At 42.4% G+C, this 19,611-nt stretch overlaps 2 protein-coding genes across 2 annotated transcripts; both read right to left on the bottom strand.

Annotated features, from left to right (window-relative positions):
* Positions 1–5,554: 5,554 nt before the first annotated feature.
* Positions 5,555–7,572, bottom strand: LOC104425273. Its single transcript, XM_010037925.3, has 2 exons — positions 6,697–7,572; positions 5,555–6,095 (listed from the first exon to the last, which is right to left on the bottom strand). The coding sequence occupies exons 1-2, from the start codon at positions 7,420–7,422 to the stop codon at positions 5,979–5,981; spliced, it is 843 nt and encodes a 280-aa protein (XP_010036227.2). The 5' UTR covers positions 7,423–7,572; the 3' UTR covers positions 5,555–5,978.
* A 1,948-nt stretch (positions 7,573–9,520) lies between these two features.
* Positions 9,521–13,560, bottom strand: LOC104425274 (5'-adenylylsulfate reductase-like 5). Its single transcript, XM_010037926.3, has 4 exons — positions 13,138–13,560; positions 11,370–11,551; positions 10,236–10,360; positions 9,521–9,960 (listed from the first exon to the last, which is right to left on the bottom strand). The coding sequence occupies exons 1-4, from the start codon at positions 13,318–13,320 to the stop codon at positions 9,635–9,637; spliced, it is 816 nt and encodes a 271-aa protein (XP_010036228.1). The 5' UTR covers positions 13,321–13,560; the 3' UTR covers positions 9,521–9,634.
* Between the last annotated feature and the right edge of the window lie 6,051 nt (positions 13,561–19,611).

Here is a 19,611-nt window from a genome sequence, read left to right on the forward strand (position 1 = left end):
TTATATATTTTTATAAAACGTTATCATAACTCTTTAATCTAAAATTCTGTATAATATAAAAAATGGATGATATCCTTCAAACAAAACTTTTCACGCATCAGATCAATCAACAATATTCAATTTGTAATAATGATCTAAATCAAGTCAAACGTTAATGGTACATTAATGGTATATTCCATTGACTCATTTGTGCTCAATGTCTAATATGGTCACACTTAATGCTCGTGGCAAAGGCGGCTAAGGGTGTGTTTGCTAACCATTCTATTTTGGAAACAATTTTTGCTCATAAATGATTTTTTTTTATTTTATTCCGGGGGACAATTTTTGGGTTTTTAAAGGTGTATGGTAATTGCCCAAAATCTTTATTCTTGAAATAGAAATGTGTTTGGTAGGACTCTTAATATTTTTCATTTCTTTTAATTTTTAATACTTTTATTATATTTTTCTTTTTTTCTCTCTTTTCTTTTTCCTTTTCTCTTCTTATTCCTCCTTCTTTGTGGTTGATCGTCGATCATAGCGGTGACCAACGATCGGGTTCACGAGATCCGGTGAGCTCACCAAAGGCTTGCTTAGCCATCGTGAGCATCGCCTGGTCACCGGTGAGGCTCGACTTGCTTAGGCGGCATGAGGTTAGCCTCATTGTGGCCTAGTGAGGCCAAGCCTCACCATGGCTCTTGGTGATGTTTTGCCGAGGTCGCCGGCCCTCGTCTAGAAGAAGGATGAGGAGGAGGAGGAGAAGGAAGAAGAAGTAGAAGGAGCATGAGAAGCAATTGTAGGAGGAGAACCAGCAGAAAATAAGTAGGAGAAGGAGGAGAAGAAAAAGAAGAAAAATTAGAAAATTGTTCCCAAGAATAAGGAGCAGTTTTTTTTTTACCACTTGATTTTGTTTCAATTTTATTCCCGAGAACAAAAAATTGAATTTTTGTTCCTAAAAATAAGAATTTACCAAATGAATTTTTTTTTATTTTATAGAGAACAAAAGAATAGAATCAGCTTATTCTCAAGAGTGTTACCAAACATAGCCTAAGTTTGCTCTTTAACTAGGTCTTCCCGGTGGTTTGGCTCGGAGGGACGTCTTAGTAACAATATGCTTACTTACCCCCTCAATGGGTTCTAGTCATAGTGATGTGATTGTAATACACCAACCTCGCCTCTAAGGGCCTGTTTGTTTGTATTTCTTTTGTGTTTTTAAACACTTTTTCTGTTTTTTTGTTCCTGAACAAAAAAGAAACAGAAACAAGAAACACAAATTTTGTGTTTCTTGTTTCAAACACTTTTGAGAAAACTTTTTTTTTCTTTTTTCTCTTATTTTCTTGTTCTTTTTTCTTTTGGCCGGTCCGGGCCTTGGCCATGGCCGGCGACCCGGCCGACGAGGGCCGGGCGGCCTCGCCTAGCCACGGCGAGGCTCACCATGGCCGGGCGAGGTCGGCCTCGCGCCGGGCCTGGCGACCTCGATCGCCCCCAGATCCGCGAGGCCGACCTCGCCCGGCCGCCGGCGAGCCTCGCCTCGCCCGGCGGTGGCTCGACGAGGCCGCGCCGCCCGTCGCCGGGTGAGCTCGGCCTCGCCGGATCAAGGCGAGGCCGACCTCGCGCCGCCCGGCGAGCTCGATCTCGCCCGACCGCGAGGCCGACTCGCCCGGCGGCCGGCGAGCCTCGGCCTCGCCGGATCAAGGCGAGGCCGACCCTCGCCGGCGGTCGCCGGCCAAGGCCTTGGCCGGCGACCGGCCAAAAGAAGAAAAAAAAATGAAAAAGAAAAATGAAAAAAAGGAAAAATAAGAAAAAAAAAATAGAAAAATAAAAGAAATAAAAAAATTATCCAAATTTACCAAATATGTTTCTGTTTATTTTTTATTCCTAACAAGTTTACTAAACGCGTTGTTTTGTTCAAAATTGTTCCCCCTAATGCAAACACTTTTTTCTATTTCGTTCTGGAACAATTTTTAAACGAAACGCAAACAAACGCACCCTAATGAGCCACAACCAAAATCGAAGTCGTCTCAAAACTCATGTTTACTAAGAAAATCACATAACTTATATCAAAGAATCTTTCATAAACCACATTAATAAATTATGAAATTTTTTATGATTCTTTCTTAAAAGTTTTACAAACTATTTACTGGCAATTAATTCAAACCATAATCCAAAGATATCTTGCCATTTCTAATAAACAAACAATATTTGACCAAAAAAATTAGTAAATGCTCGATCCAATTTTATGCAACTAAAAACGTCATTTCTAGATTCATTATATAAATATTTTATATCACTTTTAAAATATGAATTTTTATAAATTTGAAAAAGAGATAATGTCATTTGCTAAAAACTAAACTACAAAGGTTATATAAGCCGATGTACTTGTATTCGAGTAATGTACTATTCTAATGAACAACTTAACCAAATTATGCTAATTCATCGATAAAATGACTTCTAGCACTAACGAAGAAAATTATTTATAACGAACATTCATTTTTGTCTATTATGCGTATGGCTTGTTATGTATAATTTGCACGCGAAACTTTAGAAATTCATTCTAATCAAACTGTACTTCTAAATCGGTTTTTGTCAAAATTCTACAGTTCCACATTGTCCTAAACTATCATTTTCATATAAATCCACAGCTTGACAACTCCTCAATTGAACCTTATAGTTCAAAATTTACATAACTTTCGTATGTATGACCTAACTTTGAAAAGTACTTTGATTAGATGAATGGGCTTGCGTGCTTATCCGCTGCGCCATTTTTTCCTTCTCTTTCGTCTCTTTCCTCTGTGACGGACGAGCCCTTCTTTTATCTTCCTTTGCTTTTGCCGCCTCCGTCTTCTTCTTTCCTTTCACGCTCACTTGCACTATCCATTGAGAAGAAAGGGAAAATGGGTTGGGCTTGGGCTCTATAATGGGCTGTGACCATTGGGCCATATATTACATATGGTTTTTTTTTTTTTTTTTTTGGTCGGATACATATGGTTGGCTCGCTCAATTCACTGCTCGATGTAAATGTGGACCGTGCTTCAGTCATAACGATGGAAATGGCATTTTATTTGTTCCTTTTCGTCCAGCAATGATGAAAGGGCACATGTACGTTCCCACCATCCGGTAGCTGTAGTTCATCCTGACACAGACGTCCAGGTGGGTAAGTGCGTATAGATAGAATCCAACAGAGAAAACACCAGGAAGAAATGAAGAATAAACAAAGACATGAAACCCCATGCTTATGCATTGGAAAATGTACCTGTCTCTTCTTTCGTTCTTTATTCCTTTAGAAAGATTATCATGGGTTGGTGTCAAACTAGCTGTCTTGACACCAAAAAGCCTGAAGCAACACCCTGTCTTCCAACTATAATCGGGCCTCCGAAAGAGCCCCAGAAAGGAGAAACCGCCCCCCCATGTGCTCTCTCTCTATCTCCGCCCCTTCGTTTTGCGTATATAATCTCACACTCCTCGCCCAATATCTCTCGTGAAGTTTCAAGCTTGCTCTTCTTGAATCGAGCCTGCTAAAGGTAAAGCCTTTCGTTTGGTATTGCAACTGTCGTTTGCCGGCCAGCAATCATCTACAATGGAGGCGATGAAGATGAGACTGTTCTTGGCTGTGGTGATGGCCGTGATGGCCGTGTCGGCCGTCCAAAGTGTGTCGGCTGCGGAAGCGCCTGCGCCTAGCCCGGCTTCGGACGCCCCCGCCTTCGTGCCCGCTGTTCTTGCTTCGGTGATCGGTGCTCTCGCTTTCGGGCTCTTCGTCTGAGTCGACCCGTCCCCTGTCTTGTTTGGCTTTCGTTTCAACGGATTCGCGTGCGGATTTCCACCGGCATCTTTCTCACGAATTGGTTGCTCCGTTTAGTGCATCATGTCACTCGCGAAAGCAAAATGAGAATCAGTGATGAGTCAGGATTGATATCTCTGTACTTCGGTTTTTTATCTTCTGCTCATTTTTTTCGGTCTCTATTTTCGCTTTGTCCCCCTTCCCAACTAGTCATTATCTAATGAAATTTTCTCTTCATATGATGGTTGCTGAATCTTATGGATGGTTATTGAATTCAATTACCGTCTTTCGGAAGAAAGGAGGAATAAATGCACACCGACTGATCTTTCAAACATCTACCACTACAAAACTTGACGCTATCGTATAGCCAAAACAACATCGATATGAGAAACATTAAGATCCTAAGTGGTAAAATATTTGATGTCTGACGACTGATGTGTATGGTATCATCAGACCACCTAAGTTTTGTGTTTGCAAAATCATTTCAAGGATGGCCTAATCCGATGCATTTGTCCATGAACATGTGTTGGTCCAACCAGTTCCTTTTTAAAAGTACTCTTGATGGCGGTGCTTACAAAACAATCTGTCCTGCCTATTGCTGATTGTTTTTGCTGATCGTGTCCGATAGAGTTTCTTTCTCTTTGGCAATTTCCATGTATCATCTGCTTGCATTTAGGTTTTGAGGAAAAAATCAATACCTTATTATTTGACACGTAAATAATTTCCTATATCGTTTACAAAAAAAAAAAAAAAATGAACAAATGTTATTTCAATTATCAATGAAAATGTTAATATGTTCCGATTAATTTTTCTAAGCCATATAAATCATATACACATGTCTAAATAATATTTTCCAAATCATCAATTTTCTGGAAAATGAAAAACGAGCAAGCTTTGCTTTGACAAGTTATGCACACTCGTAAATGTAAGACGGTGAAGTATTCTGGTAATACGGAATAACTAGACATTCACCCGCATTGCTTAAGATTTTACATTTATTAGGAAAATTAAGAAGAAAAAACAGAGAAATTTAGGAATTTATTAGGAAAATCAAGAAACAAAGATAAATATAGTGAGGAAAAAAAAGGTGTAAAAACAAAACTCGATGCAAAATTGAGACTATGGACATTGGAGGAGAAACGAAGCACATCCACCACCTTTTGTCCGTACCTTGGTAAGGTTTCCACATATAATAGGAAGTACGAAAAGAGGGAATGAACAATTCTGGACATACTAGAATTGATGTCGAGGACCGTAAACGTCCATCATCGACACCCTCGTGATAGCAATAAATTCACAAAATAGCCTGAAATTAACAGTAACAGAATAGGCAAATGACGAGGGACCCGTTCTTAACACTTTACAGCCCTAAGGGTTGTAATACTAAATAGCGCTTAGAGAAAAATCTGTCACGGTATATTTTTCATATAGATAACTCCTAACTTCGTGGAATGGTCCCCAGAACACCCTTCGCTCCTACAATCGGAACATTTTCTGCTTCAGTCTATAATTCCTCTCGAGTGAACAACCACGACTTTTGGCTTCTAGCTTTACGACCACCACCACCCACATCACATAATTCGCAGAAACAGACCTTGGACTGACACTCGAACAAGGCTTGTCTCACTAAAGATACACGAGGCAGATTTCAAGAACTGTCTTGGCATGGCTGTTTAGCTTGATCTTAGAAGCTCGGATAATTCATCAATGGCGTTTCTACCCATTCGAAGGGGTTTCCTCATGGACTGAACTGACCACTTGAACAAGTGATAAAGTCATCATGACAGACAAACTGGGTCGTACAAGCTTTTATGCAACGCATGATCATTGCTTAAACAGCAAGAGTCAACATGCCAACAACAGACCATAAAGAAACATTGCCAACTCACGTCCCACTAAACTTTCCTCTAGCGTGAGTCATCAAAGCAACAGGGAGATGCCTCCAACCTCCAAATATTATACGACAGCTTTATGACTTGTTGACATGAAACTGAAGGCTGGACTGATGCGTTTTCCAGCAGGGATATAGCTTAAGATCAGCTCCCAACATACAGCACTAGAAATCTCGCCGAGTGCGGACTTCGATGTTGCAGATAATCATACAATCAACGATATGCCGTACAGAATATATACAACCATGGCATATCTGATTTACTATAAGATACTAGAAATTTGAAATGCTACTGTACAGGGGATCCCATCCTGAGACCTCTTGCGTCCCACTTCAAAGGGCATCATAATAGCCACCAACAATGATGTGAGCACGGGTGTGAGGGACTCCTCTCACTGCAGATATCGCTTCGTTCAGTTTGGTAGCATGATGGACGACCTTCTCAATCCTCTGCACCACAAGTTCCGAACTACTCAGAATCGATAGGTTTCAAGCATGCAAAAACCTAATTTACACGTCCATACAAAACAAAGAGGCGAATTACGGTGTTAACAAGAGGCATTGATCAGAATTATGTGTTTCGAGTATGTAAAAACAGAGCTTTTCTGCAACATGTCAGAATTAAGCCACAAGTCCTGTTTCTACTTTCTAGAGAACACCAAAAACTATCTTCTTCAACCTTCCTTTCAATGTGAAAACATCACCAACCACAGACATATCTTGTTGTTGGCCATATTACTCAGTTGAGGATTATCTTTATGGCAATTCAAGGACTTAGCTCTCATCATATAGCTGTGCTCTGTTTTCTAATCTAAAGGGCCAGCCAAGTTGGTCTAGGTTCAACGCCGCCGAAGGAGGGAGGCTTCCTTAAGGCCACCGTGGCAGGGTGGTCTGCGAAGCCCAGGCCGGCAACATCATCAAAAAAACCATATCTACTATATTCACAATTGCCACAACTACTTGATGGGAAAAGCCAAGCGATGTGATGAATTCTAAGAAAAGTACAACGTGCACTGACAAATCAATCGAATTTCTAGGTTTTTGTTCTGACCTTATCATCGCTGTAGATCTGAAAGCGCAGGTTCTGCTTCGGCTGGCTCCGCCTGTTGTTGTTCCCCTGGCGGCTTCCGAGAATCAGGACGCAGAACGTCGCCGCCGCGGCCACCCCGAACGAGCACAGAGCTCCGATCCCGGTGAAGCCCCTCTTCAGTATGTTGTTCACCGCATTACTCTCGCTCCTCTTCTCTTCCCACAGGACCTCTCCTCCCGCTTCACACTCGGCGTCGTTCTCGCCCTTCACCGCCGCCGCAGCCGCCGCCTCCCTCTCGCCCCTCATCCTCGGCGGCGAGCACAGGCTCTCCCTCTCCGCCACCGCCGCATCCCCCACTGTCATGTCGACGAATTCGTTTTTGTCCCTCGCGGCCTTCTTGAAGAAGACAGGGCGGGACACCCCCTCTCGCTCCGAGCCCGATCCCGATCCTCCCACGCTCGGAGCTTTGGCCTCCACAGCGGGCGAGCCGGCGATCCCCTCGCCCGCCGGAGGCGCCTCCGGGCCGAGGCCGATCGCGGCGGGGACGATCCGGGCCGCCGGCGGGGAGGGGCAGCGGAAGTGGTCCATGTCGAGGACGCTCTCGGAGTGGCAGCTCCGGCGGCGGGAGTAGACGCGGCCGCCGTGGCCGTCGTCGTGGAAGTCGAGGAGGCCGTCGACGGCGAGGAGCTCCCACTCGTCAGTGTCCATCTCTGGAGAGGAAGCGGGGGGTCGGAGGGATCGTTTCATTTCGTGGAGGGAAGCGATCGTTGGCGAATCGCCGCCATCGTCGATCGGTGTTGTCCTCTCTCTGGTGCGGTGGATGGCGGGGGAAGACGAAGGTCGTAGAAGAAGCAGGTAGAGAGAGAGAGAGAGAGGAGAGAGGAGGGGGCCGGGCCTTATCCAGTATCCTTGCAGAAGATGACGGATTGGAGGGTGGTCCAAGTGGGCCCCCACTGGATAATGAGCCACTATGATTGGACTCCTTGGATTTCTCTTTTTTCTTTTCTTTACTTTATTTTTAAGGTCCGTTTGCCCCGTAAAAAATGAACTATTTAGAAAAATATTTTACTAAAAATAATTATCTGTACTGCTTGAAATGAATATTTTCATTGGCGTTGATAATGCTTTTCGATCGTTCATTTTCATGAATGATACAAATAAATATTTTTAAGAAAATATTTTTTAAATTATTCATTTTTCACAAAATAAATGTATCCTTTATTTACTTTTGAGAGTTTGGAGCAAAGGAGTAGCACTCCTACGGTAGGAATTACAATTTGGGTTTGCGCATTATTATTGTGTTTACAATTCACATTGATTTGAATTTGACCTCGATGTATTATGGATTTTTTTTGACAAGGTACATGATAAGCTTATAATGTATTTGGGTTAGATGTACCGGAGCTCAAGTATGATGAGTCACGTCACATTCAACCTTTTCTAGTGTTTGTATTGTATAAGTTAAATATGTTTGATGCCATTGCCGCCGGGTTTGAACTTGACCTGTTGAAATCAAGGCAGGCAAGGCAATCTCTCCATCTCGACACGCACGAGGTAATTACCGGGGTCGGAACAATATGATTGATTTACCGGTCGTCAATCCTACGGGCCTTTTCTGTCTAGGATTTTTCAAATTGGTAGGTGCATCGATTCGATGTAAAGAGAGTCTACCGACAAAAGAAGAAGATAAAATGTGGCAATGTTTAAGGTGGGGTCCTTGGACGACCTTTTAACAGCGCTTGCCAAGGAGACAAAAGAAGGGTCAGGGTCAGGGTCATCCTTGAAGGGTAGATATACAGAGGATGCTCCAAAACAAGTCTCTCCCTCTCGTGAGGAAGGACAGACGAAATGAGCTTCGCTCTGCCGGAGTTGGCAAGGCACGAAAACGACAGAGGAGAAGAGGAGATAGAAGCATCTGTCCAACCACTCGGATCTTCTTTGGTTTCTTCAGTGTTTATAGGTGGGGCTACTTGAATACTTTTCCTTAATCTTGGCCAAATCAGCAGACAACGGATTAATCCGAAATTAGGTTGGTTGCTTTAAAAATCACGAACTAGTACTCACATGATGCACTTATCCAAAATTGATTTTCGTCTTATAGAAAATCTCTAATTGATATCTCATAACATATTTACTCCAAATATATTTTCCATTAAACAGTTTGAGATTTGACATGAACGTTAAATGTACATATACTAATTAAGACTTTTCTTAAGGCGAAAACTCATATAGGGTAAATTAGTCACGTAGTTCCAATTTGGGATTTTACACGGGTTTTCTTGAAATTAAAGGACAAATCCATTATGATATGAGAGAACTATCCATATATTCACACATCTTAATCTCAAAATTGGTTATATAAGAAAGAACGGCAGCCCTTATTATCTAAAATATACTTTTCACGTTAACCCACACTTTTGCTTGCTAATCTTTTGTTTTTCTTTCTCGGGTTTAATTCCCCATTTGAGTTTTTTTTTTTTTTTTGGTGGCGTCTCACTTGTCCTTTTCATTGATGATAATATTTGAGATCTGTAATGTGAATGCAAAACAGCGGAGAATGAATACCAAGAGGTAATTCAGGTATGGCACATTACAAAGTCAAAACAACAGTCTGGCAAACTATAATAGGACAGTACATAGGTTTCGCATTCATCGTCAAACGATTGCAGTATCAAAACACAAACAAATGTGTGGTCATTCGACATGATGCAGAAGGGCCGGGTAGGGGTGTGACTGAGAGTTTGGGGAAAGAGATTGGTCTTGCCACTCCGAGCATCGTTTCCTTCCAACACACGAATATGGTCGCAGAGGTGCATCCGAAGAATGGAGTCAAAACAAGACAATTGAGAGAGAGAGAGAGAGAGAGAGAGAGGTAATTATACCATCCAATCTCTGATCTATTCTCTTGCCATTTATTTAGAACAGAAAGAATTAATGTTACAGACTAGCCACCGGACATTCACCGGTTCGATACAGAAGCCAGCGAAGATGCCCATACCTGGGCATCCCTAGCCCCTACATGGAAGTTACCGTTCTTGCAGAGTCTCAGTTTCCTCCAAGCCCTTCTCACATCAATCCTGTGAAGCACGCGCAAATATTCCGAAAACCCGACCATAAGGACCCTCAGACAGAGGAATAATACAGATAGAGACAGGTAAGGATCTTTCATTATCATCTCCTTCATAGATGTCCCGCTATTCCTAATCCAAGACGTGGAGCTTGATTCTTTACTGCTACTTAAACCTGTCAGTTGACCCTCCATGAAATCTAGAACTGGTTCAAACCCTGCAGTATCATCGCAAAGATAGATATCACATTGATATTTGGCAAATTCTGCTTGATGGAGCTAATTATACAAGGCAAATTCGTGGAAGTGACAAAAGAAAAGAAAAAGTAAGTGGCTTCGACGACTATACTTTTCCTTCAACAGTTGAGTCCAACAACACAGTCTTTAACTTTATTAAAGAAAAGGAGGATGAGTGCGTTCTAACACAAGTGCCTGCGAACAAATCATCCTCAACATCTTTATTGAATAAAATAAAGTAAGGGAAAAAAATTACCGGTGTTTCTCTCATAAAACCGCACCAGAGAGAGGAGGGTTTTTGGACCGTGATATTTCACCATTGAAGTCTGGTTGATTACCAATATTGAGGGCACGCTATGGATTCCATACCTTGAAAGCACACTGACACATGAAACGATAATTAGCAAGCATGACATGGTAACTCGCCGATATGAATATAAGCAAGTAATCAATATTTTGCATAATAAAGCATAATATCACTAGATAAAAGGATTCAAGGCGAAAAACGTCTCAGGAAAGACATAATTTTTATTGAGATTAATTATGCTGTAATGGATCAGGCATTATTATCAGTGATTACTATGCACTTTATACCCTATTTGGGATCAAAGGCTCTACAAATGCTTAATTGGTCCAAGGTATGCATGTCAACCCAGACTAGGAAAAAAAAGAAAAAAAGAAAAAACAAGGAGCCGCGATGACACCATGGACTGACTACCTTAAAGGTCCCTACATGCAAGTTTTATAACCAACCAAATGGTATGTCAAATTATATTCTCACAAAGGATGACAAACTCACATGGAAATGCTGAGTACCTTACCATCCCCAACCCCCACGACCACTCACCCAAAGGATTTAGTGCATACACATCCTAGCTAGTCCACTGACGGCAGATATCACCCTCTATTACAGCCATGTGCAAGGTCTTCGAACAAAAATAGGAGGATTGCTATCACTGAGGTCTGCACAACCCTATGCACTTGATTTCAAATTATGTATTCATAATGTTTTCTAAATGACTTTCGAATGCCAAAGAGACAAAGCCATACACTCAAAGAGGTCACGTGATGCAATTCCAATCTCAGAAAGGACATTGCATTTCCCCTTGCCTAGGAAACCAAGTGTGACCCTTCCTATCAAAATGATAACCCCGCAAAACTTCCACAATTTAAAAAAAAAAGAAAAGAACTACCCATTAAACCTTGAAAAGACAGTGCAGAGTTCACCACAACCTAGAAATTTGTCAGTTACTATTATGTTTTGCCACAAATTCCTACTAATTAACAATAATATCAGAAATATACCACCTTCGGAATGGAACATGAAAAGATTTCCAATGTAAACCAAAAACAAAGGAGGCTTGAAGCATATCATTGAGCAGTATTGCACCTTGGAAAAACTGAAGAGTGCTCAACTAACAAATGATCCATCTGAGGAAACATGGAGCTAAGGACATCAAAAATAGGAAGCAATCTCTGTGAAAATGGACACCAGGAAGCATAGAGGAGCAAAGCAACACATGCATTTTTGTCTTTGGAAGCCACAATGCTATCGAGGAAGTATCCATCCACCTGAAGTAGACAGGGGAAGAAGGTTAAAATATGTAATATTTGCTCAGAACAAGAAAGCGCAGATATTTTTCAACCTTGAAAAGGTAGGGCATATCTAGCTAGAAGAACTAAAATTGCAGGCACTTACGTATACAGTTGCAAGAAACAGACAGATGCACAAGCTCTCATCATAACATGTACAACACCACTTAAAAATAAGTGATAACTCAGAAGCTCTATGCTCAAGCTACACCAGAACTCCTCTGTAATTGGGTGTAATGTGGTAAAGTAGAAGCACGATTGGCATGAAAAATCTCAAGGGCCATGTTAAAGTAGATTGAACAGAAAAATCTACATAAACACATGGCACTGAGAGAGGACTAAAGAGTATTGCCTCCAATGATACAGGATCATATAACAATTAACAAACGAATCAACCTAACCTTGACTTTTTGGGAAAAGCAAAAGGCTAACCTCAAATTAGAGAGTTTCATATGTTATTGTGCCTCTGCATTTGAATGCAGGGCATACACAAATTTCTCCAATTGAATGCTTTTTCGAATATGGATGATTAGCAGAATCAATAGACAGAGCTGCAGCGTGGGCCACATGGCTAGCAGCTGGAGCATTGAGTGCAGATCAGTTGGCGGGGGATAAGATTTTCAATACCCTTCTTCTTTGTTGTTTTGATTATCTAAATGATAAGCAATAACTGCCGGACATTGGTATGGCTTCATATTCTTCTCATTGGCTACTTTTATTTTACAGTTACATCTAGATAAGTGTTCCGAAAATATGATCTCTGCCATCTTATGTCTGATGGGAGCAAAGACCAAATATGCTCGGTCCATACTCATCGATGGCTCATCATGACGTGAGCCCCCAAAATAACTGAGTTTCCTTCACTCATCGGTACAAAAAAACAGAACAACCAATTCTTCCAGATCTCATAAGGCATTAACTGTTTCAGGCTGCTAGTTTTGTAAACTGATCTATCATCTGTCAGAGTCAATGTAACGGAATGAACTAAGTCGAGCCTCCTAGAACAACGCAAACATTGTCTGCCTAGGCCTCGGCTCCCTCAAAAGTCAAATGAGGAAGAAAGAATCACTACTTTGAAAAAAGACAAAATAACCACCATTTCAGATCCCACACTGTGCCTTGGTGCTCCTCCTAGTAAGGCACCCAATTCTTGAAGGGTTCGTAAATTTTGAGGCAAAAGCTGATTGATGACAAAAAGTCAACCCGTGATCTTTATTATGAATGTCCATATTCTCGGACCTCATTCACCCAGAAAGAAAATCAAACAAAACTAAGAACTTCAAAAAATTCAGGATCAACCCACCCAAAATGTGGAGGCAGAGAGAGAGAGAGAGAGAGAGAGAGAGAGAGAGGGTGGCAAGTTTTCATTTTCCACATCCAAAGGAAATGATTAATGAACTAATTACCACCCAGGAAGGCAAAAAGAAGACGAAAAACCCATCAAAGAACACACCCAGAGTAACAAAACACCCGCATAAACCATAAAGAAGCAAACTTTCAGCACAACCAGAGCCAGAGACAATCGCAAAGCATCGCGGCGCACAAAGCGAAGCGAAGCAACACACCTGAAGCGGCAAACTAGGCGGAATCGAAGTGGAGCACCGGGACGTCAAGCGGTAGAGAAACGGGAAGGGCTCGACGGGGCAAGCGTGCCGCGGCTCCGCCGCCGTCGCGGCGAACAGGGCGAGCCCCGCGAAGGCGCTCATGCAAATCAGCAGAAGCGAAGCCAGCGAGGACGGGGGAGCCATTCGAGAGGCTCGTGCGCGCAGACCCTCGAGCCCAGATGCGGAGCAAAGGTTAGAGAGAGAGAGAGAGAGAGAGAGGGTCGAGTTCGTGGGCGTGTGTCCGAGACTCCGAGGTGACGATTCAAGAAATAGTGGCGACCCCCCACTTCGGAGATGGACGGTGGGGGTTTCTAGATTCTAGAGCAGCAGGTGACAACGTCCCGTTTTGTCGCGAAAATCTATGACAAGGTTCCGCCATTTTTACGTACGTGCGCGCGGAAGGCGGTCGACGTCGGGTGCGTTTGGAATTAGCATTTCCAAACCCCTTTAGACCTCCAAAGCCCTTTGGGCTAAAAATTGGTGTTTGGCAAAATATTTTGTAAGGCATTTGGCTGAAAGCCTGCCTTGGAAGGCTGAAAGCCCAAGGCAGGGGTACCCCTGCCTTGGGCATTTCAGCCTTTCTCAGTAGATGACTACTGTTCATATTTTTTTTTTTCCAAAATTATCCTTACGAACTATTTGTTTTTCCGTTTTCGCCCTTGTGAAGATCACCGTTCATCTTCTCCGTCGCCGAGGTCCCCCTAAAGAAGCCGCTCGGGTCGCGCGACCACCGGCGAGGTCGCGCGACCGCCGGCGAGGTCGCCCGACATCCCGGCGAGGTCGCGCCACCGCCGGCGAGGTCGCGCGACCCCCGCGCGGCCGTCGCCGAGGGCTGCGTAGCCTCGGCGACGATCGGCCGTCGCCGAGGTTGCGCGACCCGGCGCGGCCGTCGCCGAGGTCGCGCGACCCAGCGCGGCCCTCGCCGAGGTCGCGCGACCCAGCGCGGCCCTCGCCGAGGTCGCGCGACCCGGCGCGGCCCTCGCCGAGGTCGCGCGACCCGGGCGCGGCCCTCGCCGAGGTCCCCCGACCTCGGCGCGCCCCTCGCCGAGGTCCCCCGACCTCGAGCGCGACCACGCCGCCCTCGCGACGGCGGCGTGCGACCTCGCGGCCCAGATCCGGGTCGCCGGAGGTCGCGACGGCGCCACGCGACCTCGCCGCCCCGATCCGGGTCGCGGAGGTCGTGACGGCGCGCGCGCGACCTCGCCGGCCCCCGGATCGGGGGTCGCCGGAGGTCGCCGAGGGTCGCCGCCGCCGCCGGATGCCGCCCGCCCTCGCCGGTTTTCATTTTTTTGTTTTTCTTTTTATTTTTCTTTTGATATTTTTTTTTTCACAAAAGCCCTTTGTCCCCCAAACACCATTTTAGCCAAAGGTACTTCACAAAGCGCTTTTAAATTACAATTTACCAAACACATTTGCATTTTGAAAACACATTCAACTCAAAGGTCTTTGCATTTTCCCAAAACTTTCCCCAAAAGTCTTCCCAAACGCACCCGTCGTCGTCGTTCCCGTCCTCGTGAGGACGAAAATTTGAGTACGTCCTGAAGCGAGCCCCATTTCTCCAAGTTGCGCCGCGCCTTCTTTTTTTTTTTTTTTTTTAAATTTTTTCATGAGATTTTTTCGACATAATTGAATGGCTTGTAAGTACGATCGCTTCGGTTCAATAACCCGGAATTCTTTCTTTCTCGATTTGATTTTATTCTAATACACTCCGCCAACTTGATGACCGTGACTCAATATGATCCTGTGCTCGTCGCCGCCAATCAACAACGGCGGCTCATCTCGTGCGTATTTCGCCCCCTTGTACGGGGCATTCTAGCCCCCACAAAAACACATTTTTCCTGTGCCACTCGTGTGCGCGTCAAAGCAACGTTGGAAATTCTCAAATGTGCCCTAACTCTATAGGACAGAGAGAAAAAGGCTGCGGTTTCTTCAGCATAGATCGAAAAACTGGAGATGGGGAATCATTATAGACGTGGGAGGAAAGCTGTGATCAGGCACCGAAGCAATTTCAGCTATAGGCACTTTCTCATGTGCGAGGAGTACGCCGTGGGGTTGATGGATTCTTCAACTAAGGGCTTTTAGGTTTTGGTGGTTTTTAGACCAAAATGCCCTTTGCAAAGTCCCAAAAATGCACTTGATGGGCACATGTTCATCGGCTGGCCATTATTTATTGCCGTGACGAGTTTAGAAAGTTATCGATTCAGAAGTGATTGAGCTTACAGTGGGTTTTGAAAAAGGATTGAGTTGGTGGAAAGCCCCAAAGTAACGAGTGCCACTTTGAGAAATCATTGTGCTAGAGTAATCATGTTTAAGGGATAATTTGAAATAAAGTGAAGTGGGAGGATAATTAATATTTTCACTTACCTTGAAAGATTAATGCGGGATTAAGATTCATGAAAAGAATGAAGTGACCCAATTACATGGCTCCACGAGTCTTCCATCAAACACGTGAAGATTAGTGGCAAGCAGCACTATCAAGATGAAAATGTGTGTGTGAGAGAGAGAGATTGAGAGAGGGGCAAAGTGACCCACTTGTCTCCAATAATTAAAAAGCAGTCACCAGCCGGGACCATCAATTTCCCAAGCACAAATGCACATGCCATACCCAAATCCGTCGACAAGAACAAATTCACAGCGAATGAGCATAAATTTCACGAGTATCTATCAGAATGTTCAAAAGTATTAAATTATGCTTTAATTTAATAGTATCAAAGTGAATGTCTCGAGTTCAAATATTTTAAATCTTTTTTTACCCTTTCAATCATAAATTTCTTGAAGGAGCGTTGGAATATTTAAATATTAAAAAACGTCTTCACGTAACAATTTAAATTATTGAATCACTTGACAATGACATCGTAAAAAATTGTGGATGATGAAGCAGCCGAAGAGGTCATGGGTACACGAGATGAAAGTTCTCGTGATTGAGATTGGCAATAGTGGAGTGTCACGAGAATCTAGAGATTTGTCTGATATCGAATTGATATTTTTTTCAAGATACTAGTCACACATGCATTGCACAGGATGCCTTACCATTCATAGGAATGTTTACTAGCGACAAAGGTAATGTCATGGCCAAAAAACTAAATATAGTACTTTGGAATCTATGCCATTAACTCTTATTTATTGTACTTGCATCTCGATTTGACATGATGAATGGTCGCAATCGAAGATCACCACTCCACCAATGTTGACATAACTATTTTGTGGATGTAAGCTTTCTCTAGACATAAGTGCTAAGATATCATTTTTTTTTTTTTATAACTAAATCATCAAAGTGAGCATCTACGTTAGGTCGGACATATCTTGAAATGGCATATTAGTAAAAATAGGTATCAATATTTGCTCCCAAACATTCTTTTAAGTGGGTCAATTTAAGGAATAAAGACAAATTATCTTTTGATTAATCGGCTAAGAGGTGTGAAAAGGGGGTAAAAAACATTGTTTATAGGAGCTAAGTGTCGACAGAGGGAAGCAAGAAAACAAGGCTGAGATATAAAAATCAAATGCTTTCAAGATACTTAGCTAAGGGCTGCAAGTAATCTTTCGAGAGAGGTGGAAGTTGAAATTCCATATGAAGGCATCAATGTGGATGAGATGAAAAGCTGTGGGCAAGAGATCTCTCTTGAGATCTCCTTATGTTTTGTTACCTGCACTTTCGGTTTCATGTAAACCCGGCTCAGGTACTTTGCATTTTTGATGTTTTCGTATCTATGTAATTTTAATTTCATTGAGGAAAGTTACCAATTCAATTCTAAACCTATTATACATATATTAATTTAGTCATAAACTTTGCAATTTTGCTAGTATAATGCTAAATATTTATATGAAATTTTAATGTGGTTGTTTTGGCCAATTACCACTTGGAAATCGTTGATAAGTTATTCACGTTAGAGTGCCATGCAAGATAGTTGGCAATAACCGGACACCATTATATTGGTGAAATTATAAAATTTAAGACTGCATTAACATTCATATGATAGATTTAACACTCATTTGATAATTATTCCATTTCGTTGTACTTTACATTTTCTTACACTCAAGACTCTTAAATTCAATCTCCATCATACTTCCGCTCTACCTGTCTAGTGTGGAGCGAAGGAGCGATCTCGATTGTCGCCTGGAGATCTCTCTGTCGAGAACATAAACTTTTTCTTTCACGAGTGATATAACGAATACAAATGATCATAATTTGTGAACTTACGAAACCGTATTTTAGCGAGACTTAATCCAAGCCAGATCATTCTCCACACGCGATGGATTCGATCAATAGAACAATAGCACGAATTCAGGTAACACTTGCCCGGGGTCCGATTCGCGGCATCCCGCCCCAATAATAGCCCGAGTCAAAGTCGCAAGCTTTCAACTCTCGAGGGGGGCCAGGGTTTTTCCAAGTTCGAGGAGAGACAAAGTACACGAACGCAAAGCCCTGCGGGATAACCCTCCACGCGCCGTTGACGAGCCTAACATTCGATTCCAAAAGAGCGGCGGGACGAACCCACAGGGCACTCGTTGGTTTGCCTCCATGTGCGTTTTCCTACGAGGTATCTAGATCAGATTTAGTAGACTTTTCAAAGTCGTATCATAACCGGATCGCTTTTGAAGACTGAAGGCCGGCCATTATTGGAGCCCGTTGAATATTTAAAGGCGCGCAAAAGAGAGAAATTAGGCATCCTCTCCATGTCGTTATACGACCATTCTTCATTAGATCTAGAAAAAGGACATAGACGGTGACTTACACATTACGCGAGCTCTTCGTGCATGCTGACCGGAGACGGTCAATCTTTCGTTCGCCAAACCGAAATAGAAGGCAACAGTGAAATTTGTTTGACTTACTGTCGAAATGAGCCTAAACAAGGCAACAGGGAAATTTGTTTGACTTACTGTCGAAATGAGCCTAAACACCATCGGTTCCATGCACTGTATAAAAGTCTGAAAATGGACGAGGTACACGGAGCTAGATCCATGCTCGTACAAGCGACTCGGGAATTTCGAAGCGATATGTATAGTCTATATTCGTCGGGGTATAAAGGAAGAACATAATATACGACGTCCGTTTATATTATAAGCCTGCTTGACGTCTGACTTATTTATTTGCTATATAATCTTTCAATGGCTACCGTAACTATTCTTCAAAATATAATTCCCTTGGTCCCGCCGGAAAGCATAGTTTTCAACTTACTCAGTCTAATTCAGTGTACCGTCTCTATCGTCTAGCATACGACATGGGGAAACCCTGGAACCCTAGAAAAAAAAACTATTTGCCGCGATACATGATGAATGTATATCAATCGTCCCGTGCTTTATCATTCATTTTCCTTTTGTTATTTTCCAAAATGGCAAAACTTTTTTAGGGTTTAAGAGTCTTAACATGTCGTAAATTTGAATGACGCGTGCCTTGTGAGTAGAAACCCCTAATATATTTCTAAGTAAACAAAAAGGGTTTTCCACATACATGAAATGTTAAAGGGGAAGTAAGGGTTTGTTTTTTTCGCAGAAAATGAGTGATTTAGAAAAAAAAAAAAAAAACTTAAAATGACCGCTTGTGTCACTTACAAAATTAAAAATTAAATAATTTTTTTTTCATTATTGTTATCAATAATGGAAATATTCTTTATCGACTAATTATTTTAAACAATATAAGTGATTGTTTTAAGGAAAATGCTTTCCTTATAATTTATTTTCCATGATACATTTGCTTCACAAAAATATTACATTTCTCGAAAATATTTTTCAAAAAGTTATTTTTCAAGAAAATGACAATAATTTTTTATGTTTAGTTGAAATCTGAAAATTATTCGGAAAATACTTTCCGTTATTTTAGGACTCATTTGACTTCTTGAATAAATATAAACTATTTGAATATTAGTGCCTTGCATGTGGATAATCAAAGAACCACATCTGGGCACACCTAGGCACTGGGGTCTTGAGCACAAGCTTTCAGACAAGGGTGCCATAGGGATCTAGATATGGACACTAAGGTCTCGAGCTCAGGTGTTGAGGACTTGGACACAAATGTCGCGACCTCCAATTTAGGTGTCAACAACAAACACCAAGGTCTTGACCACATAAGACAAATTCTAGCCAAAAATCTTACGTGACTTATTTAATTAAATGATGCGGTTTGGTCATTTACTCTTCTTCAATCTCCTTCACTTTCTCGTTCAACGACGACAAATGACAACGATGCACTGTAGTTCAGATTTTCTCCATGGAGTTCGATAAATTCTAAATATGACTTTGATTCCTTCCTGATTTGTCTCCTACTTTCTATTTCGTTTTGGTTTTTTCTGTTCTCTTGTTGTCTACCAAATTCCATTGACATTGGTTGCGCTGTGGATAGGGAAATTGAATTTGCAAGGAAACTCTAGTCGAATCGCGATCGCCAGGGTTGTAGATTTGGAGATAGAGTAGCAGCGTGTCCACCCGATTTTGATC

The sequence above is a fragment of the Eucalyptus grandis genome, chromosome 11 (genome assembly GCF_016545825.1).
Source record: "Eucalyptus grandis isolate ANBG69807.140 chromosome 11, ASM1654582v1, whole genome shotgun sequence".
NCBI lineage: Eukaryota > Viridiplantae > Streptophyta > Magnoliopsida > Myrtales > Myrtaceae > Eucalyptus > Eucalyptus grandis.

Coding starts and splice junctions, on each gene's coding strand:
- LOC104425273 (XM_010037925.3), bottom strand. CDS start 7,422: ATGAAACGATCCCTCCGACCCCCCGCTTCCTCTCCAGAGATGGACACT. Junction 6,096..6,696: donor AGATCTACAGCGATGATAAG/GTCAGAACAAAA, acceptor CTTGTGGTGCAG/AGGATTGAGAAGGTCGTCCA.
- LOC104425274 (XM_010037926.3), bottom strand. CDS start 13,320: ATGGCTCCCCCGTCCTCGCTGGCTTCGCTTCTGCTGATTTGCATGAGC. Junction 10,361..11,369: donor CACTCTTCAGTTTTTCCAAG/GTGCAATACTGC, acceptor TTCATGTGTCAG/TGTGCTTTCAAGGTATGGAA. Junction 9,961..10,235: donor GTTTTATGAGAGAAACACCG/GTAATTTTTTTC, acceptor ATGATACTGCAG/GGTTTGAACCAGTTCTAGAT.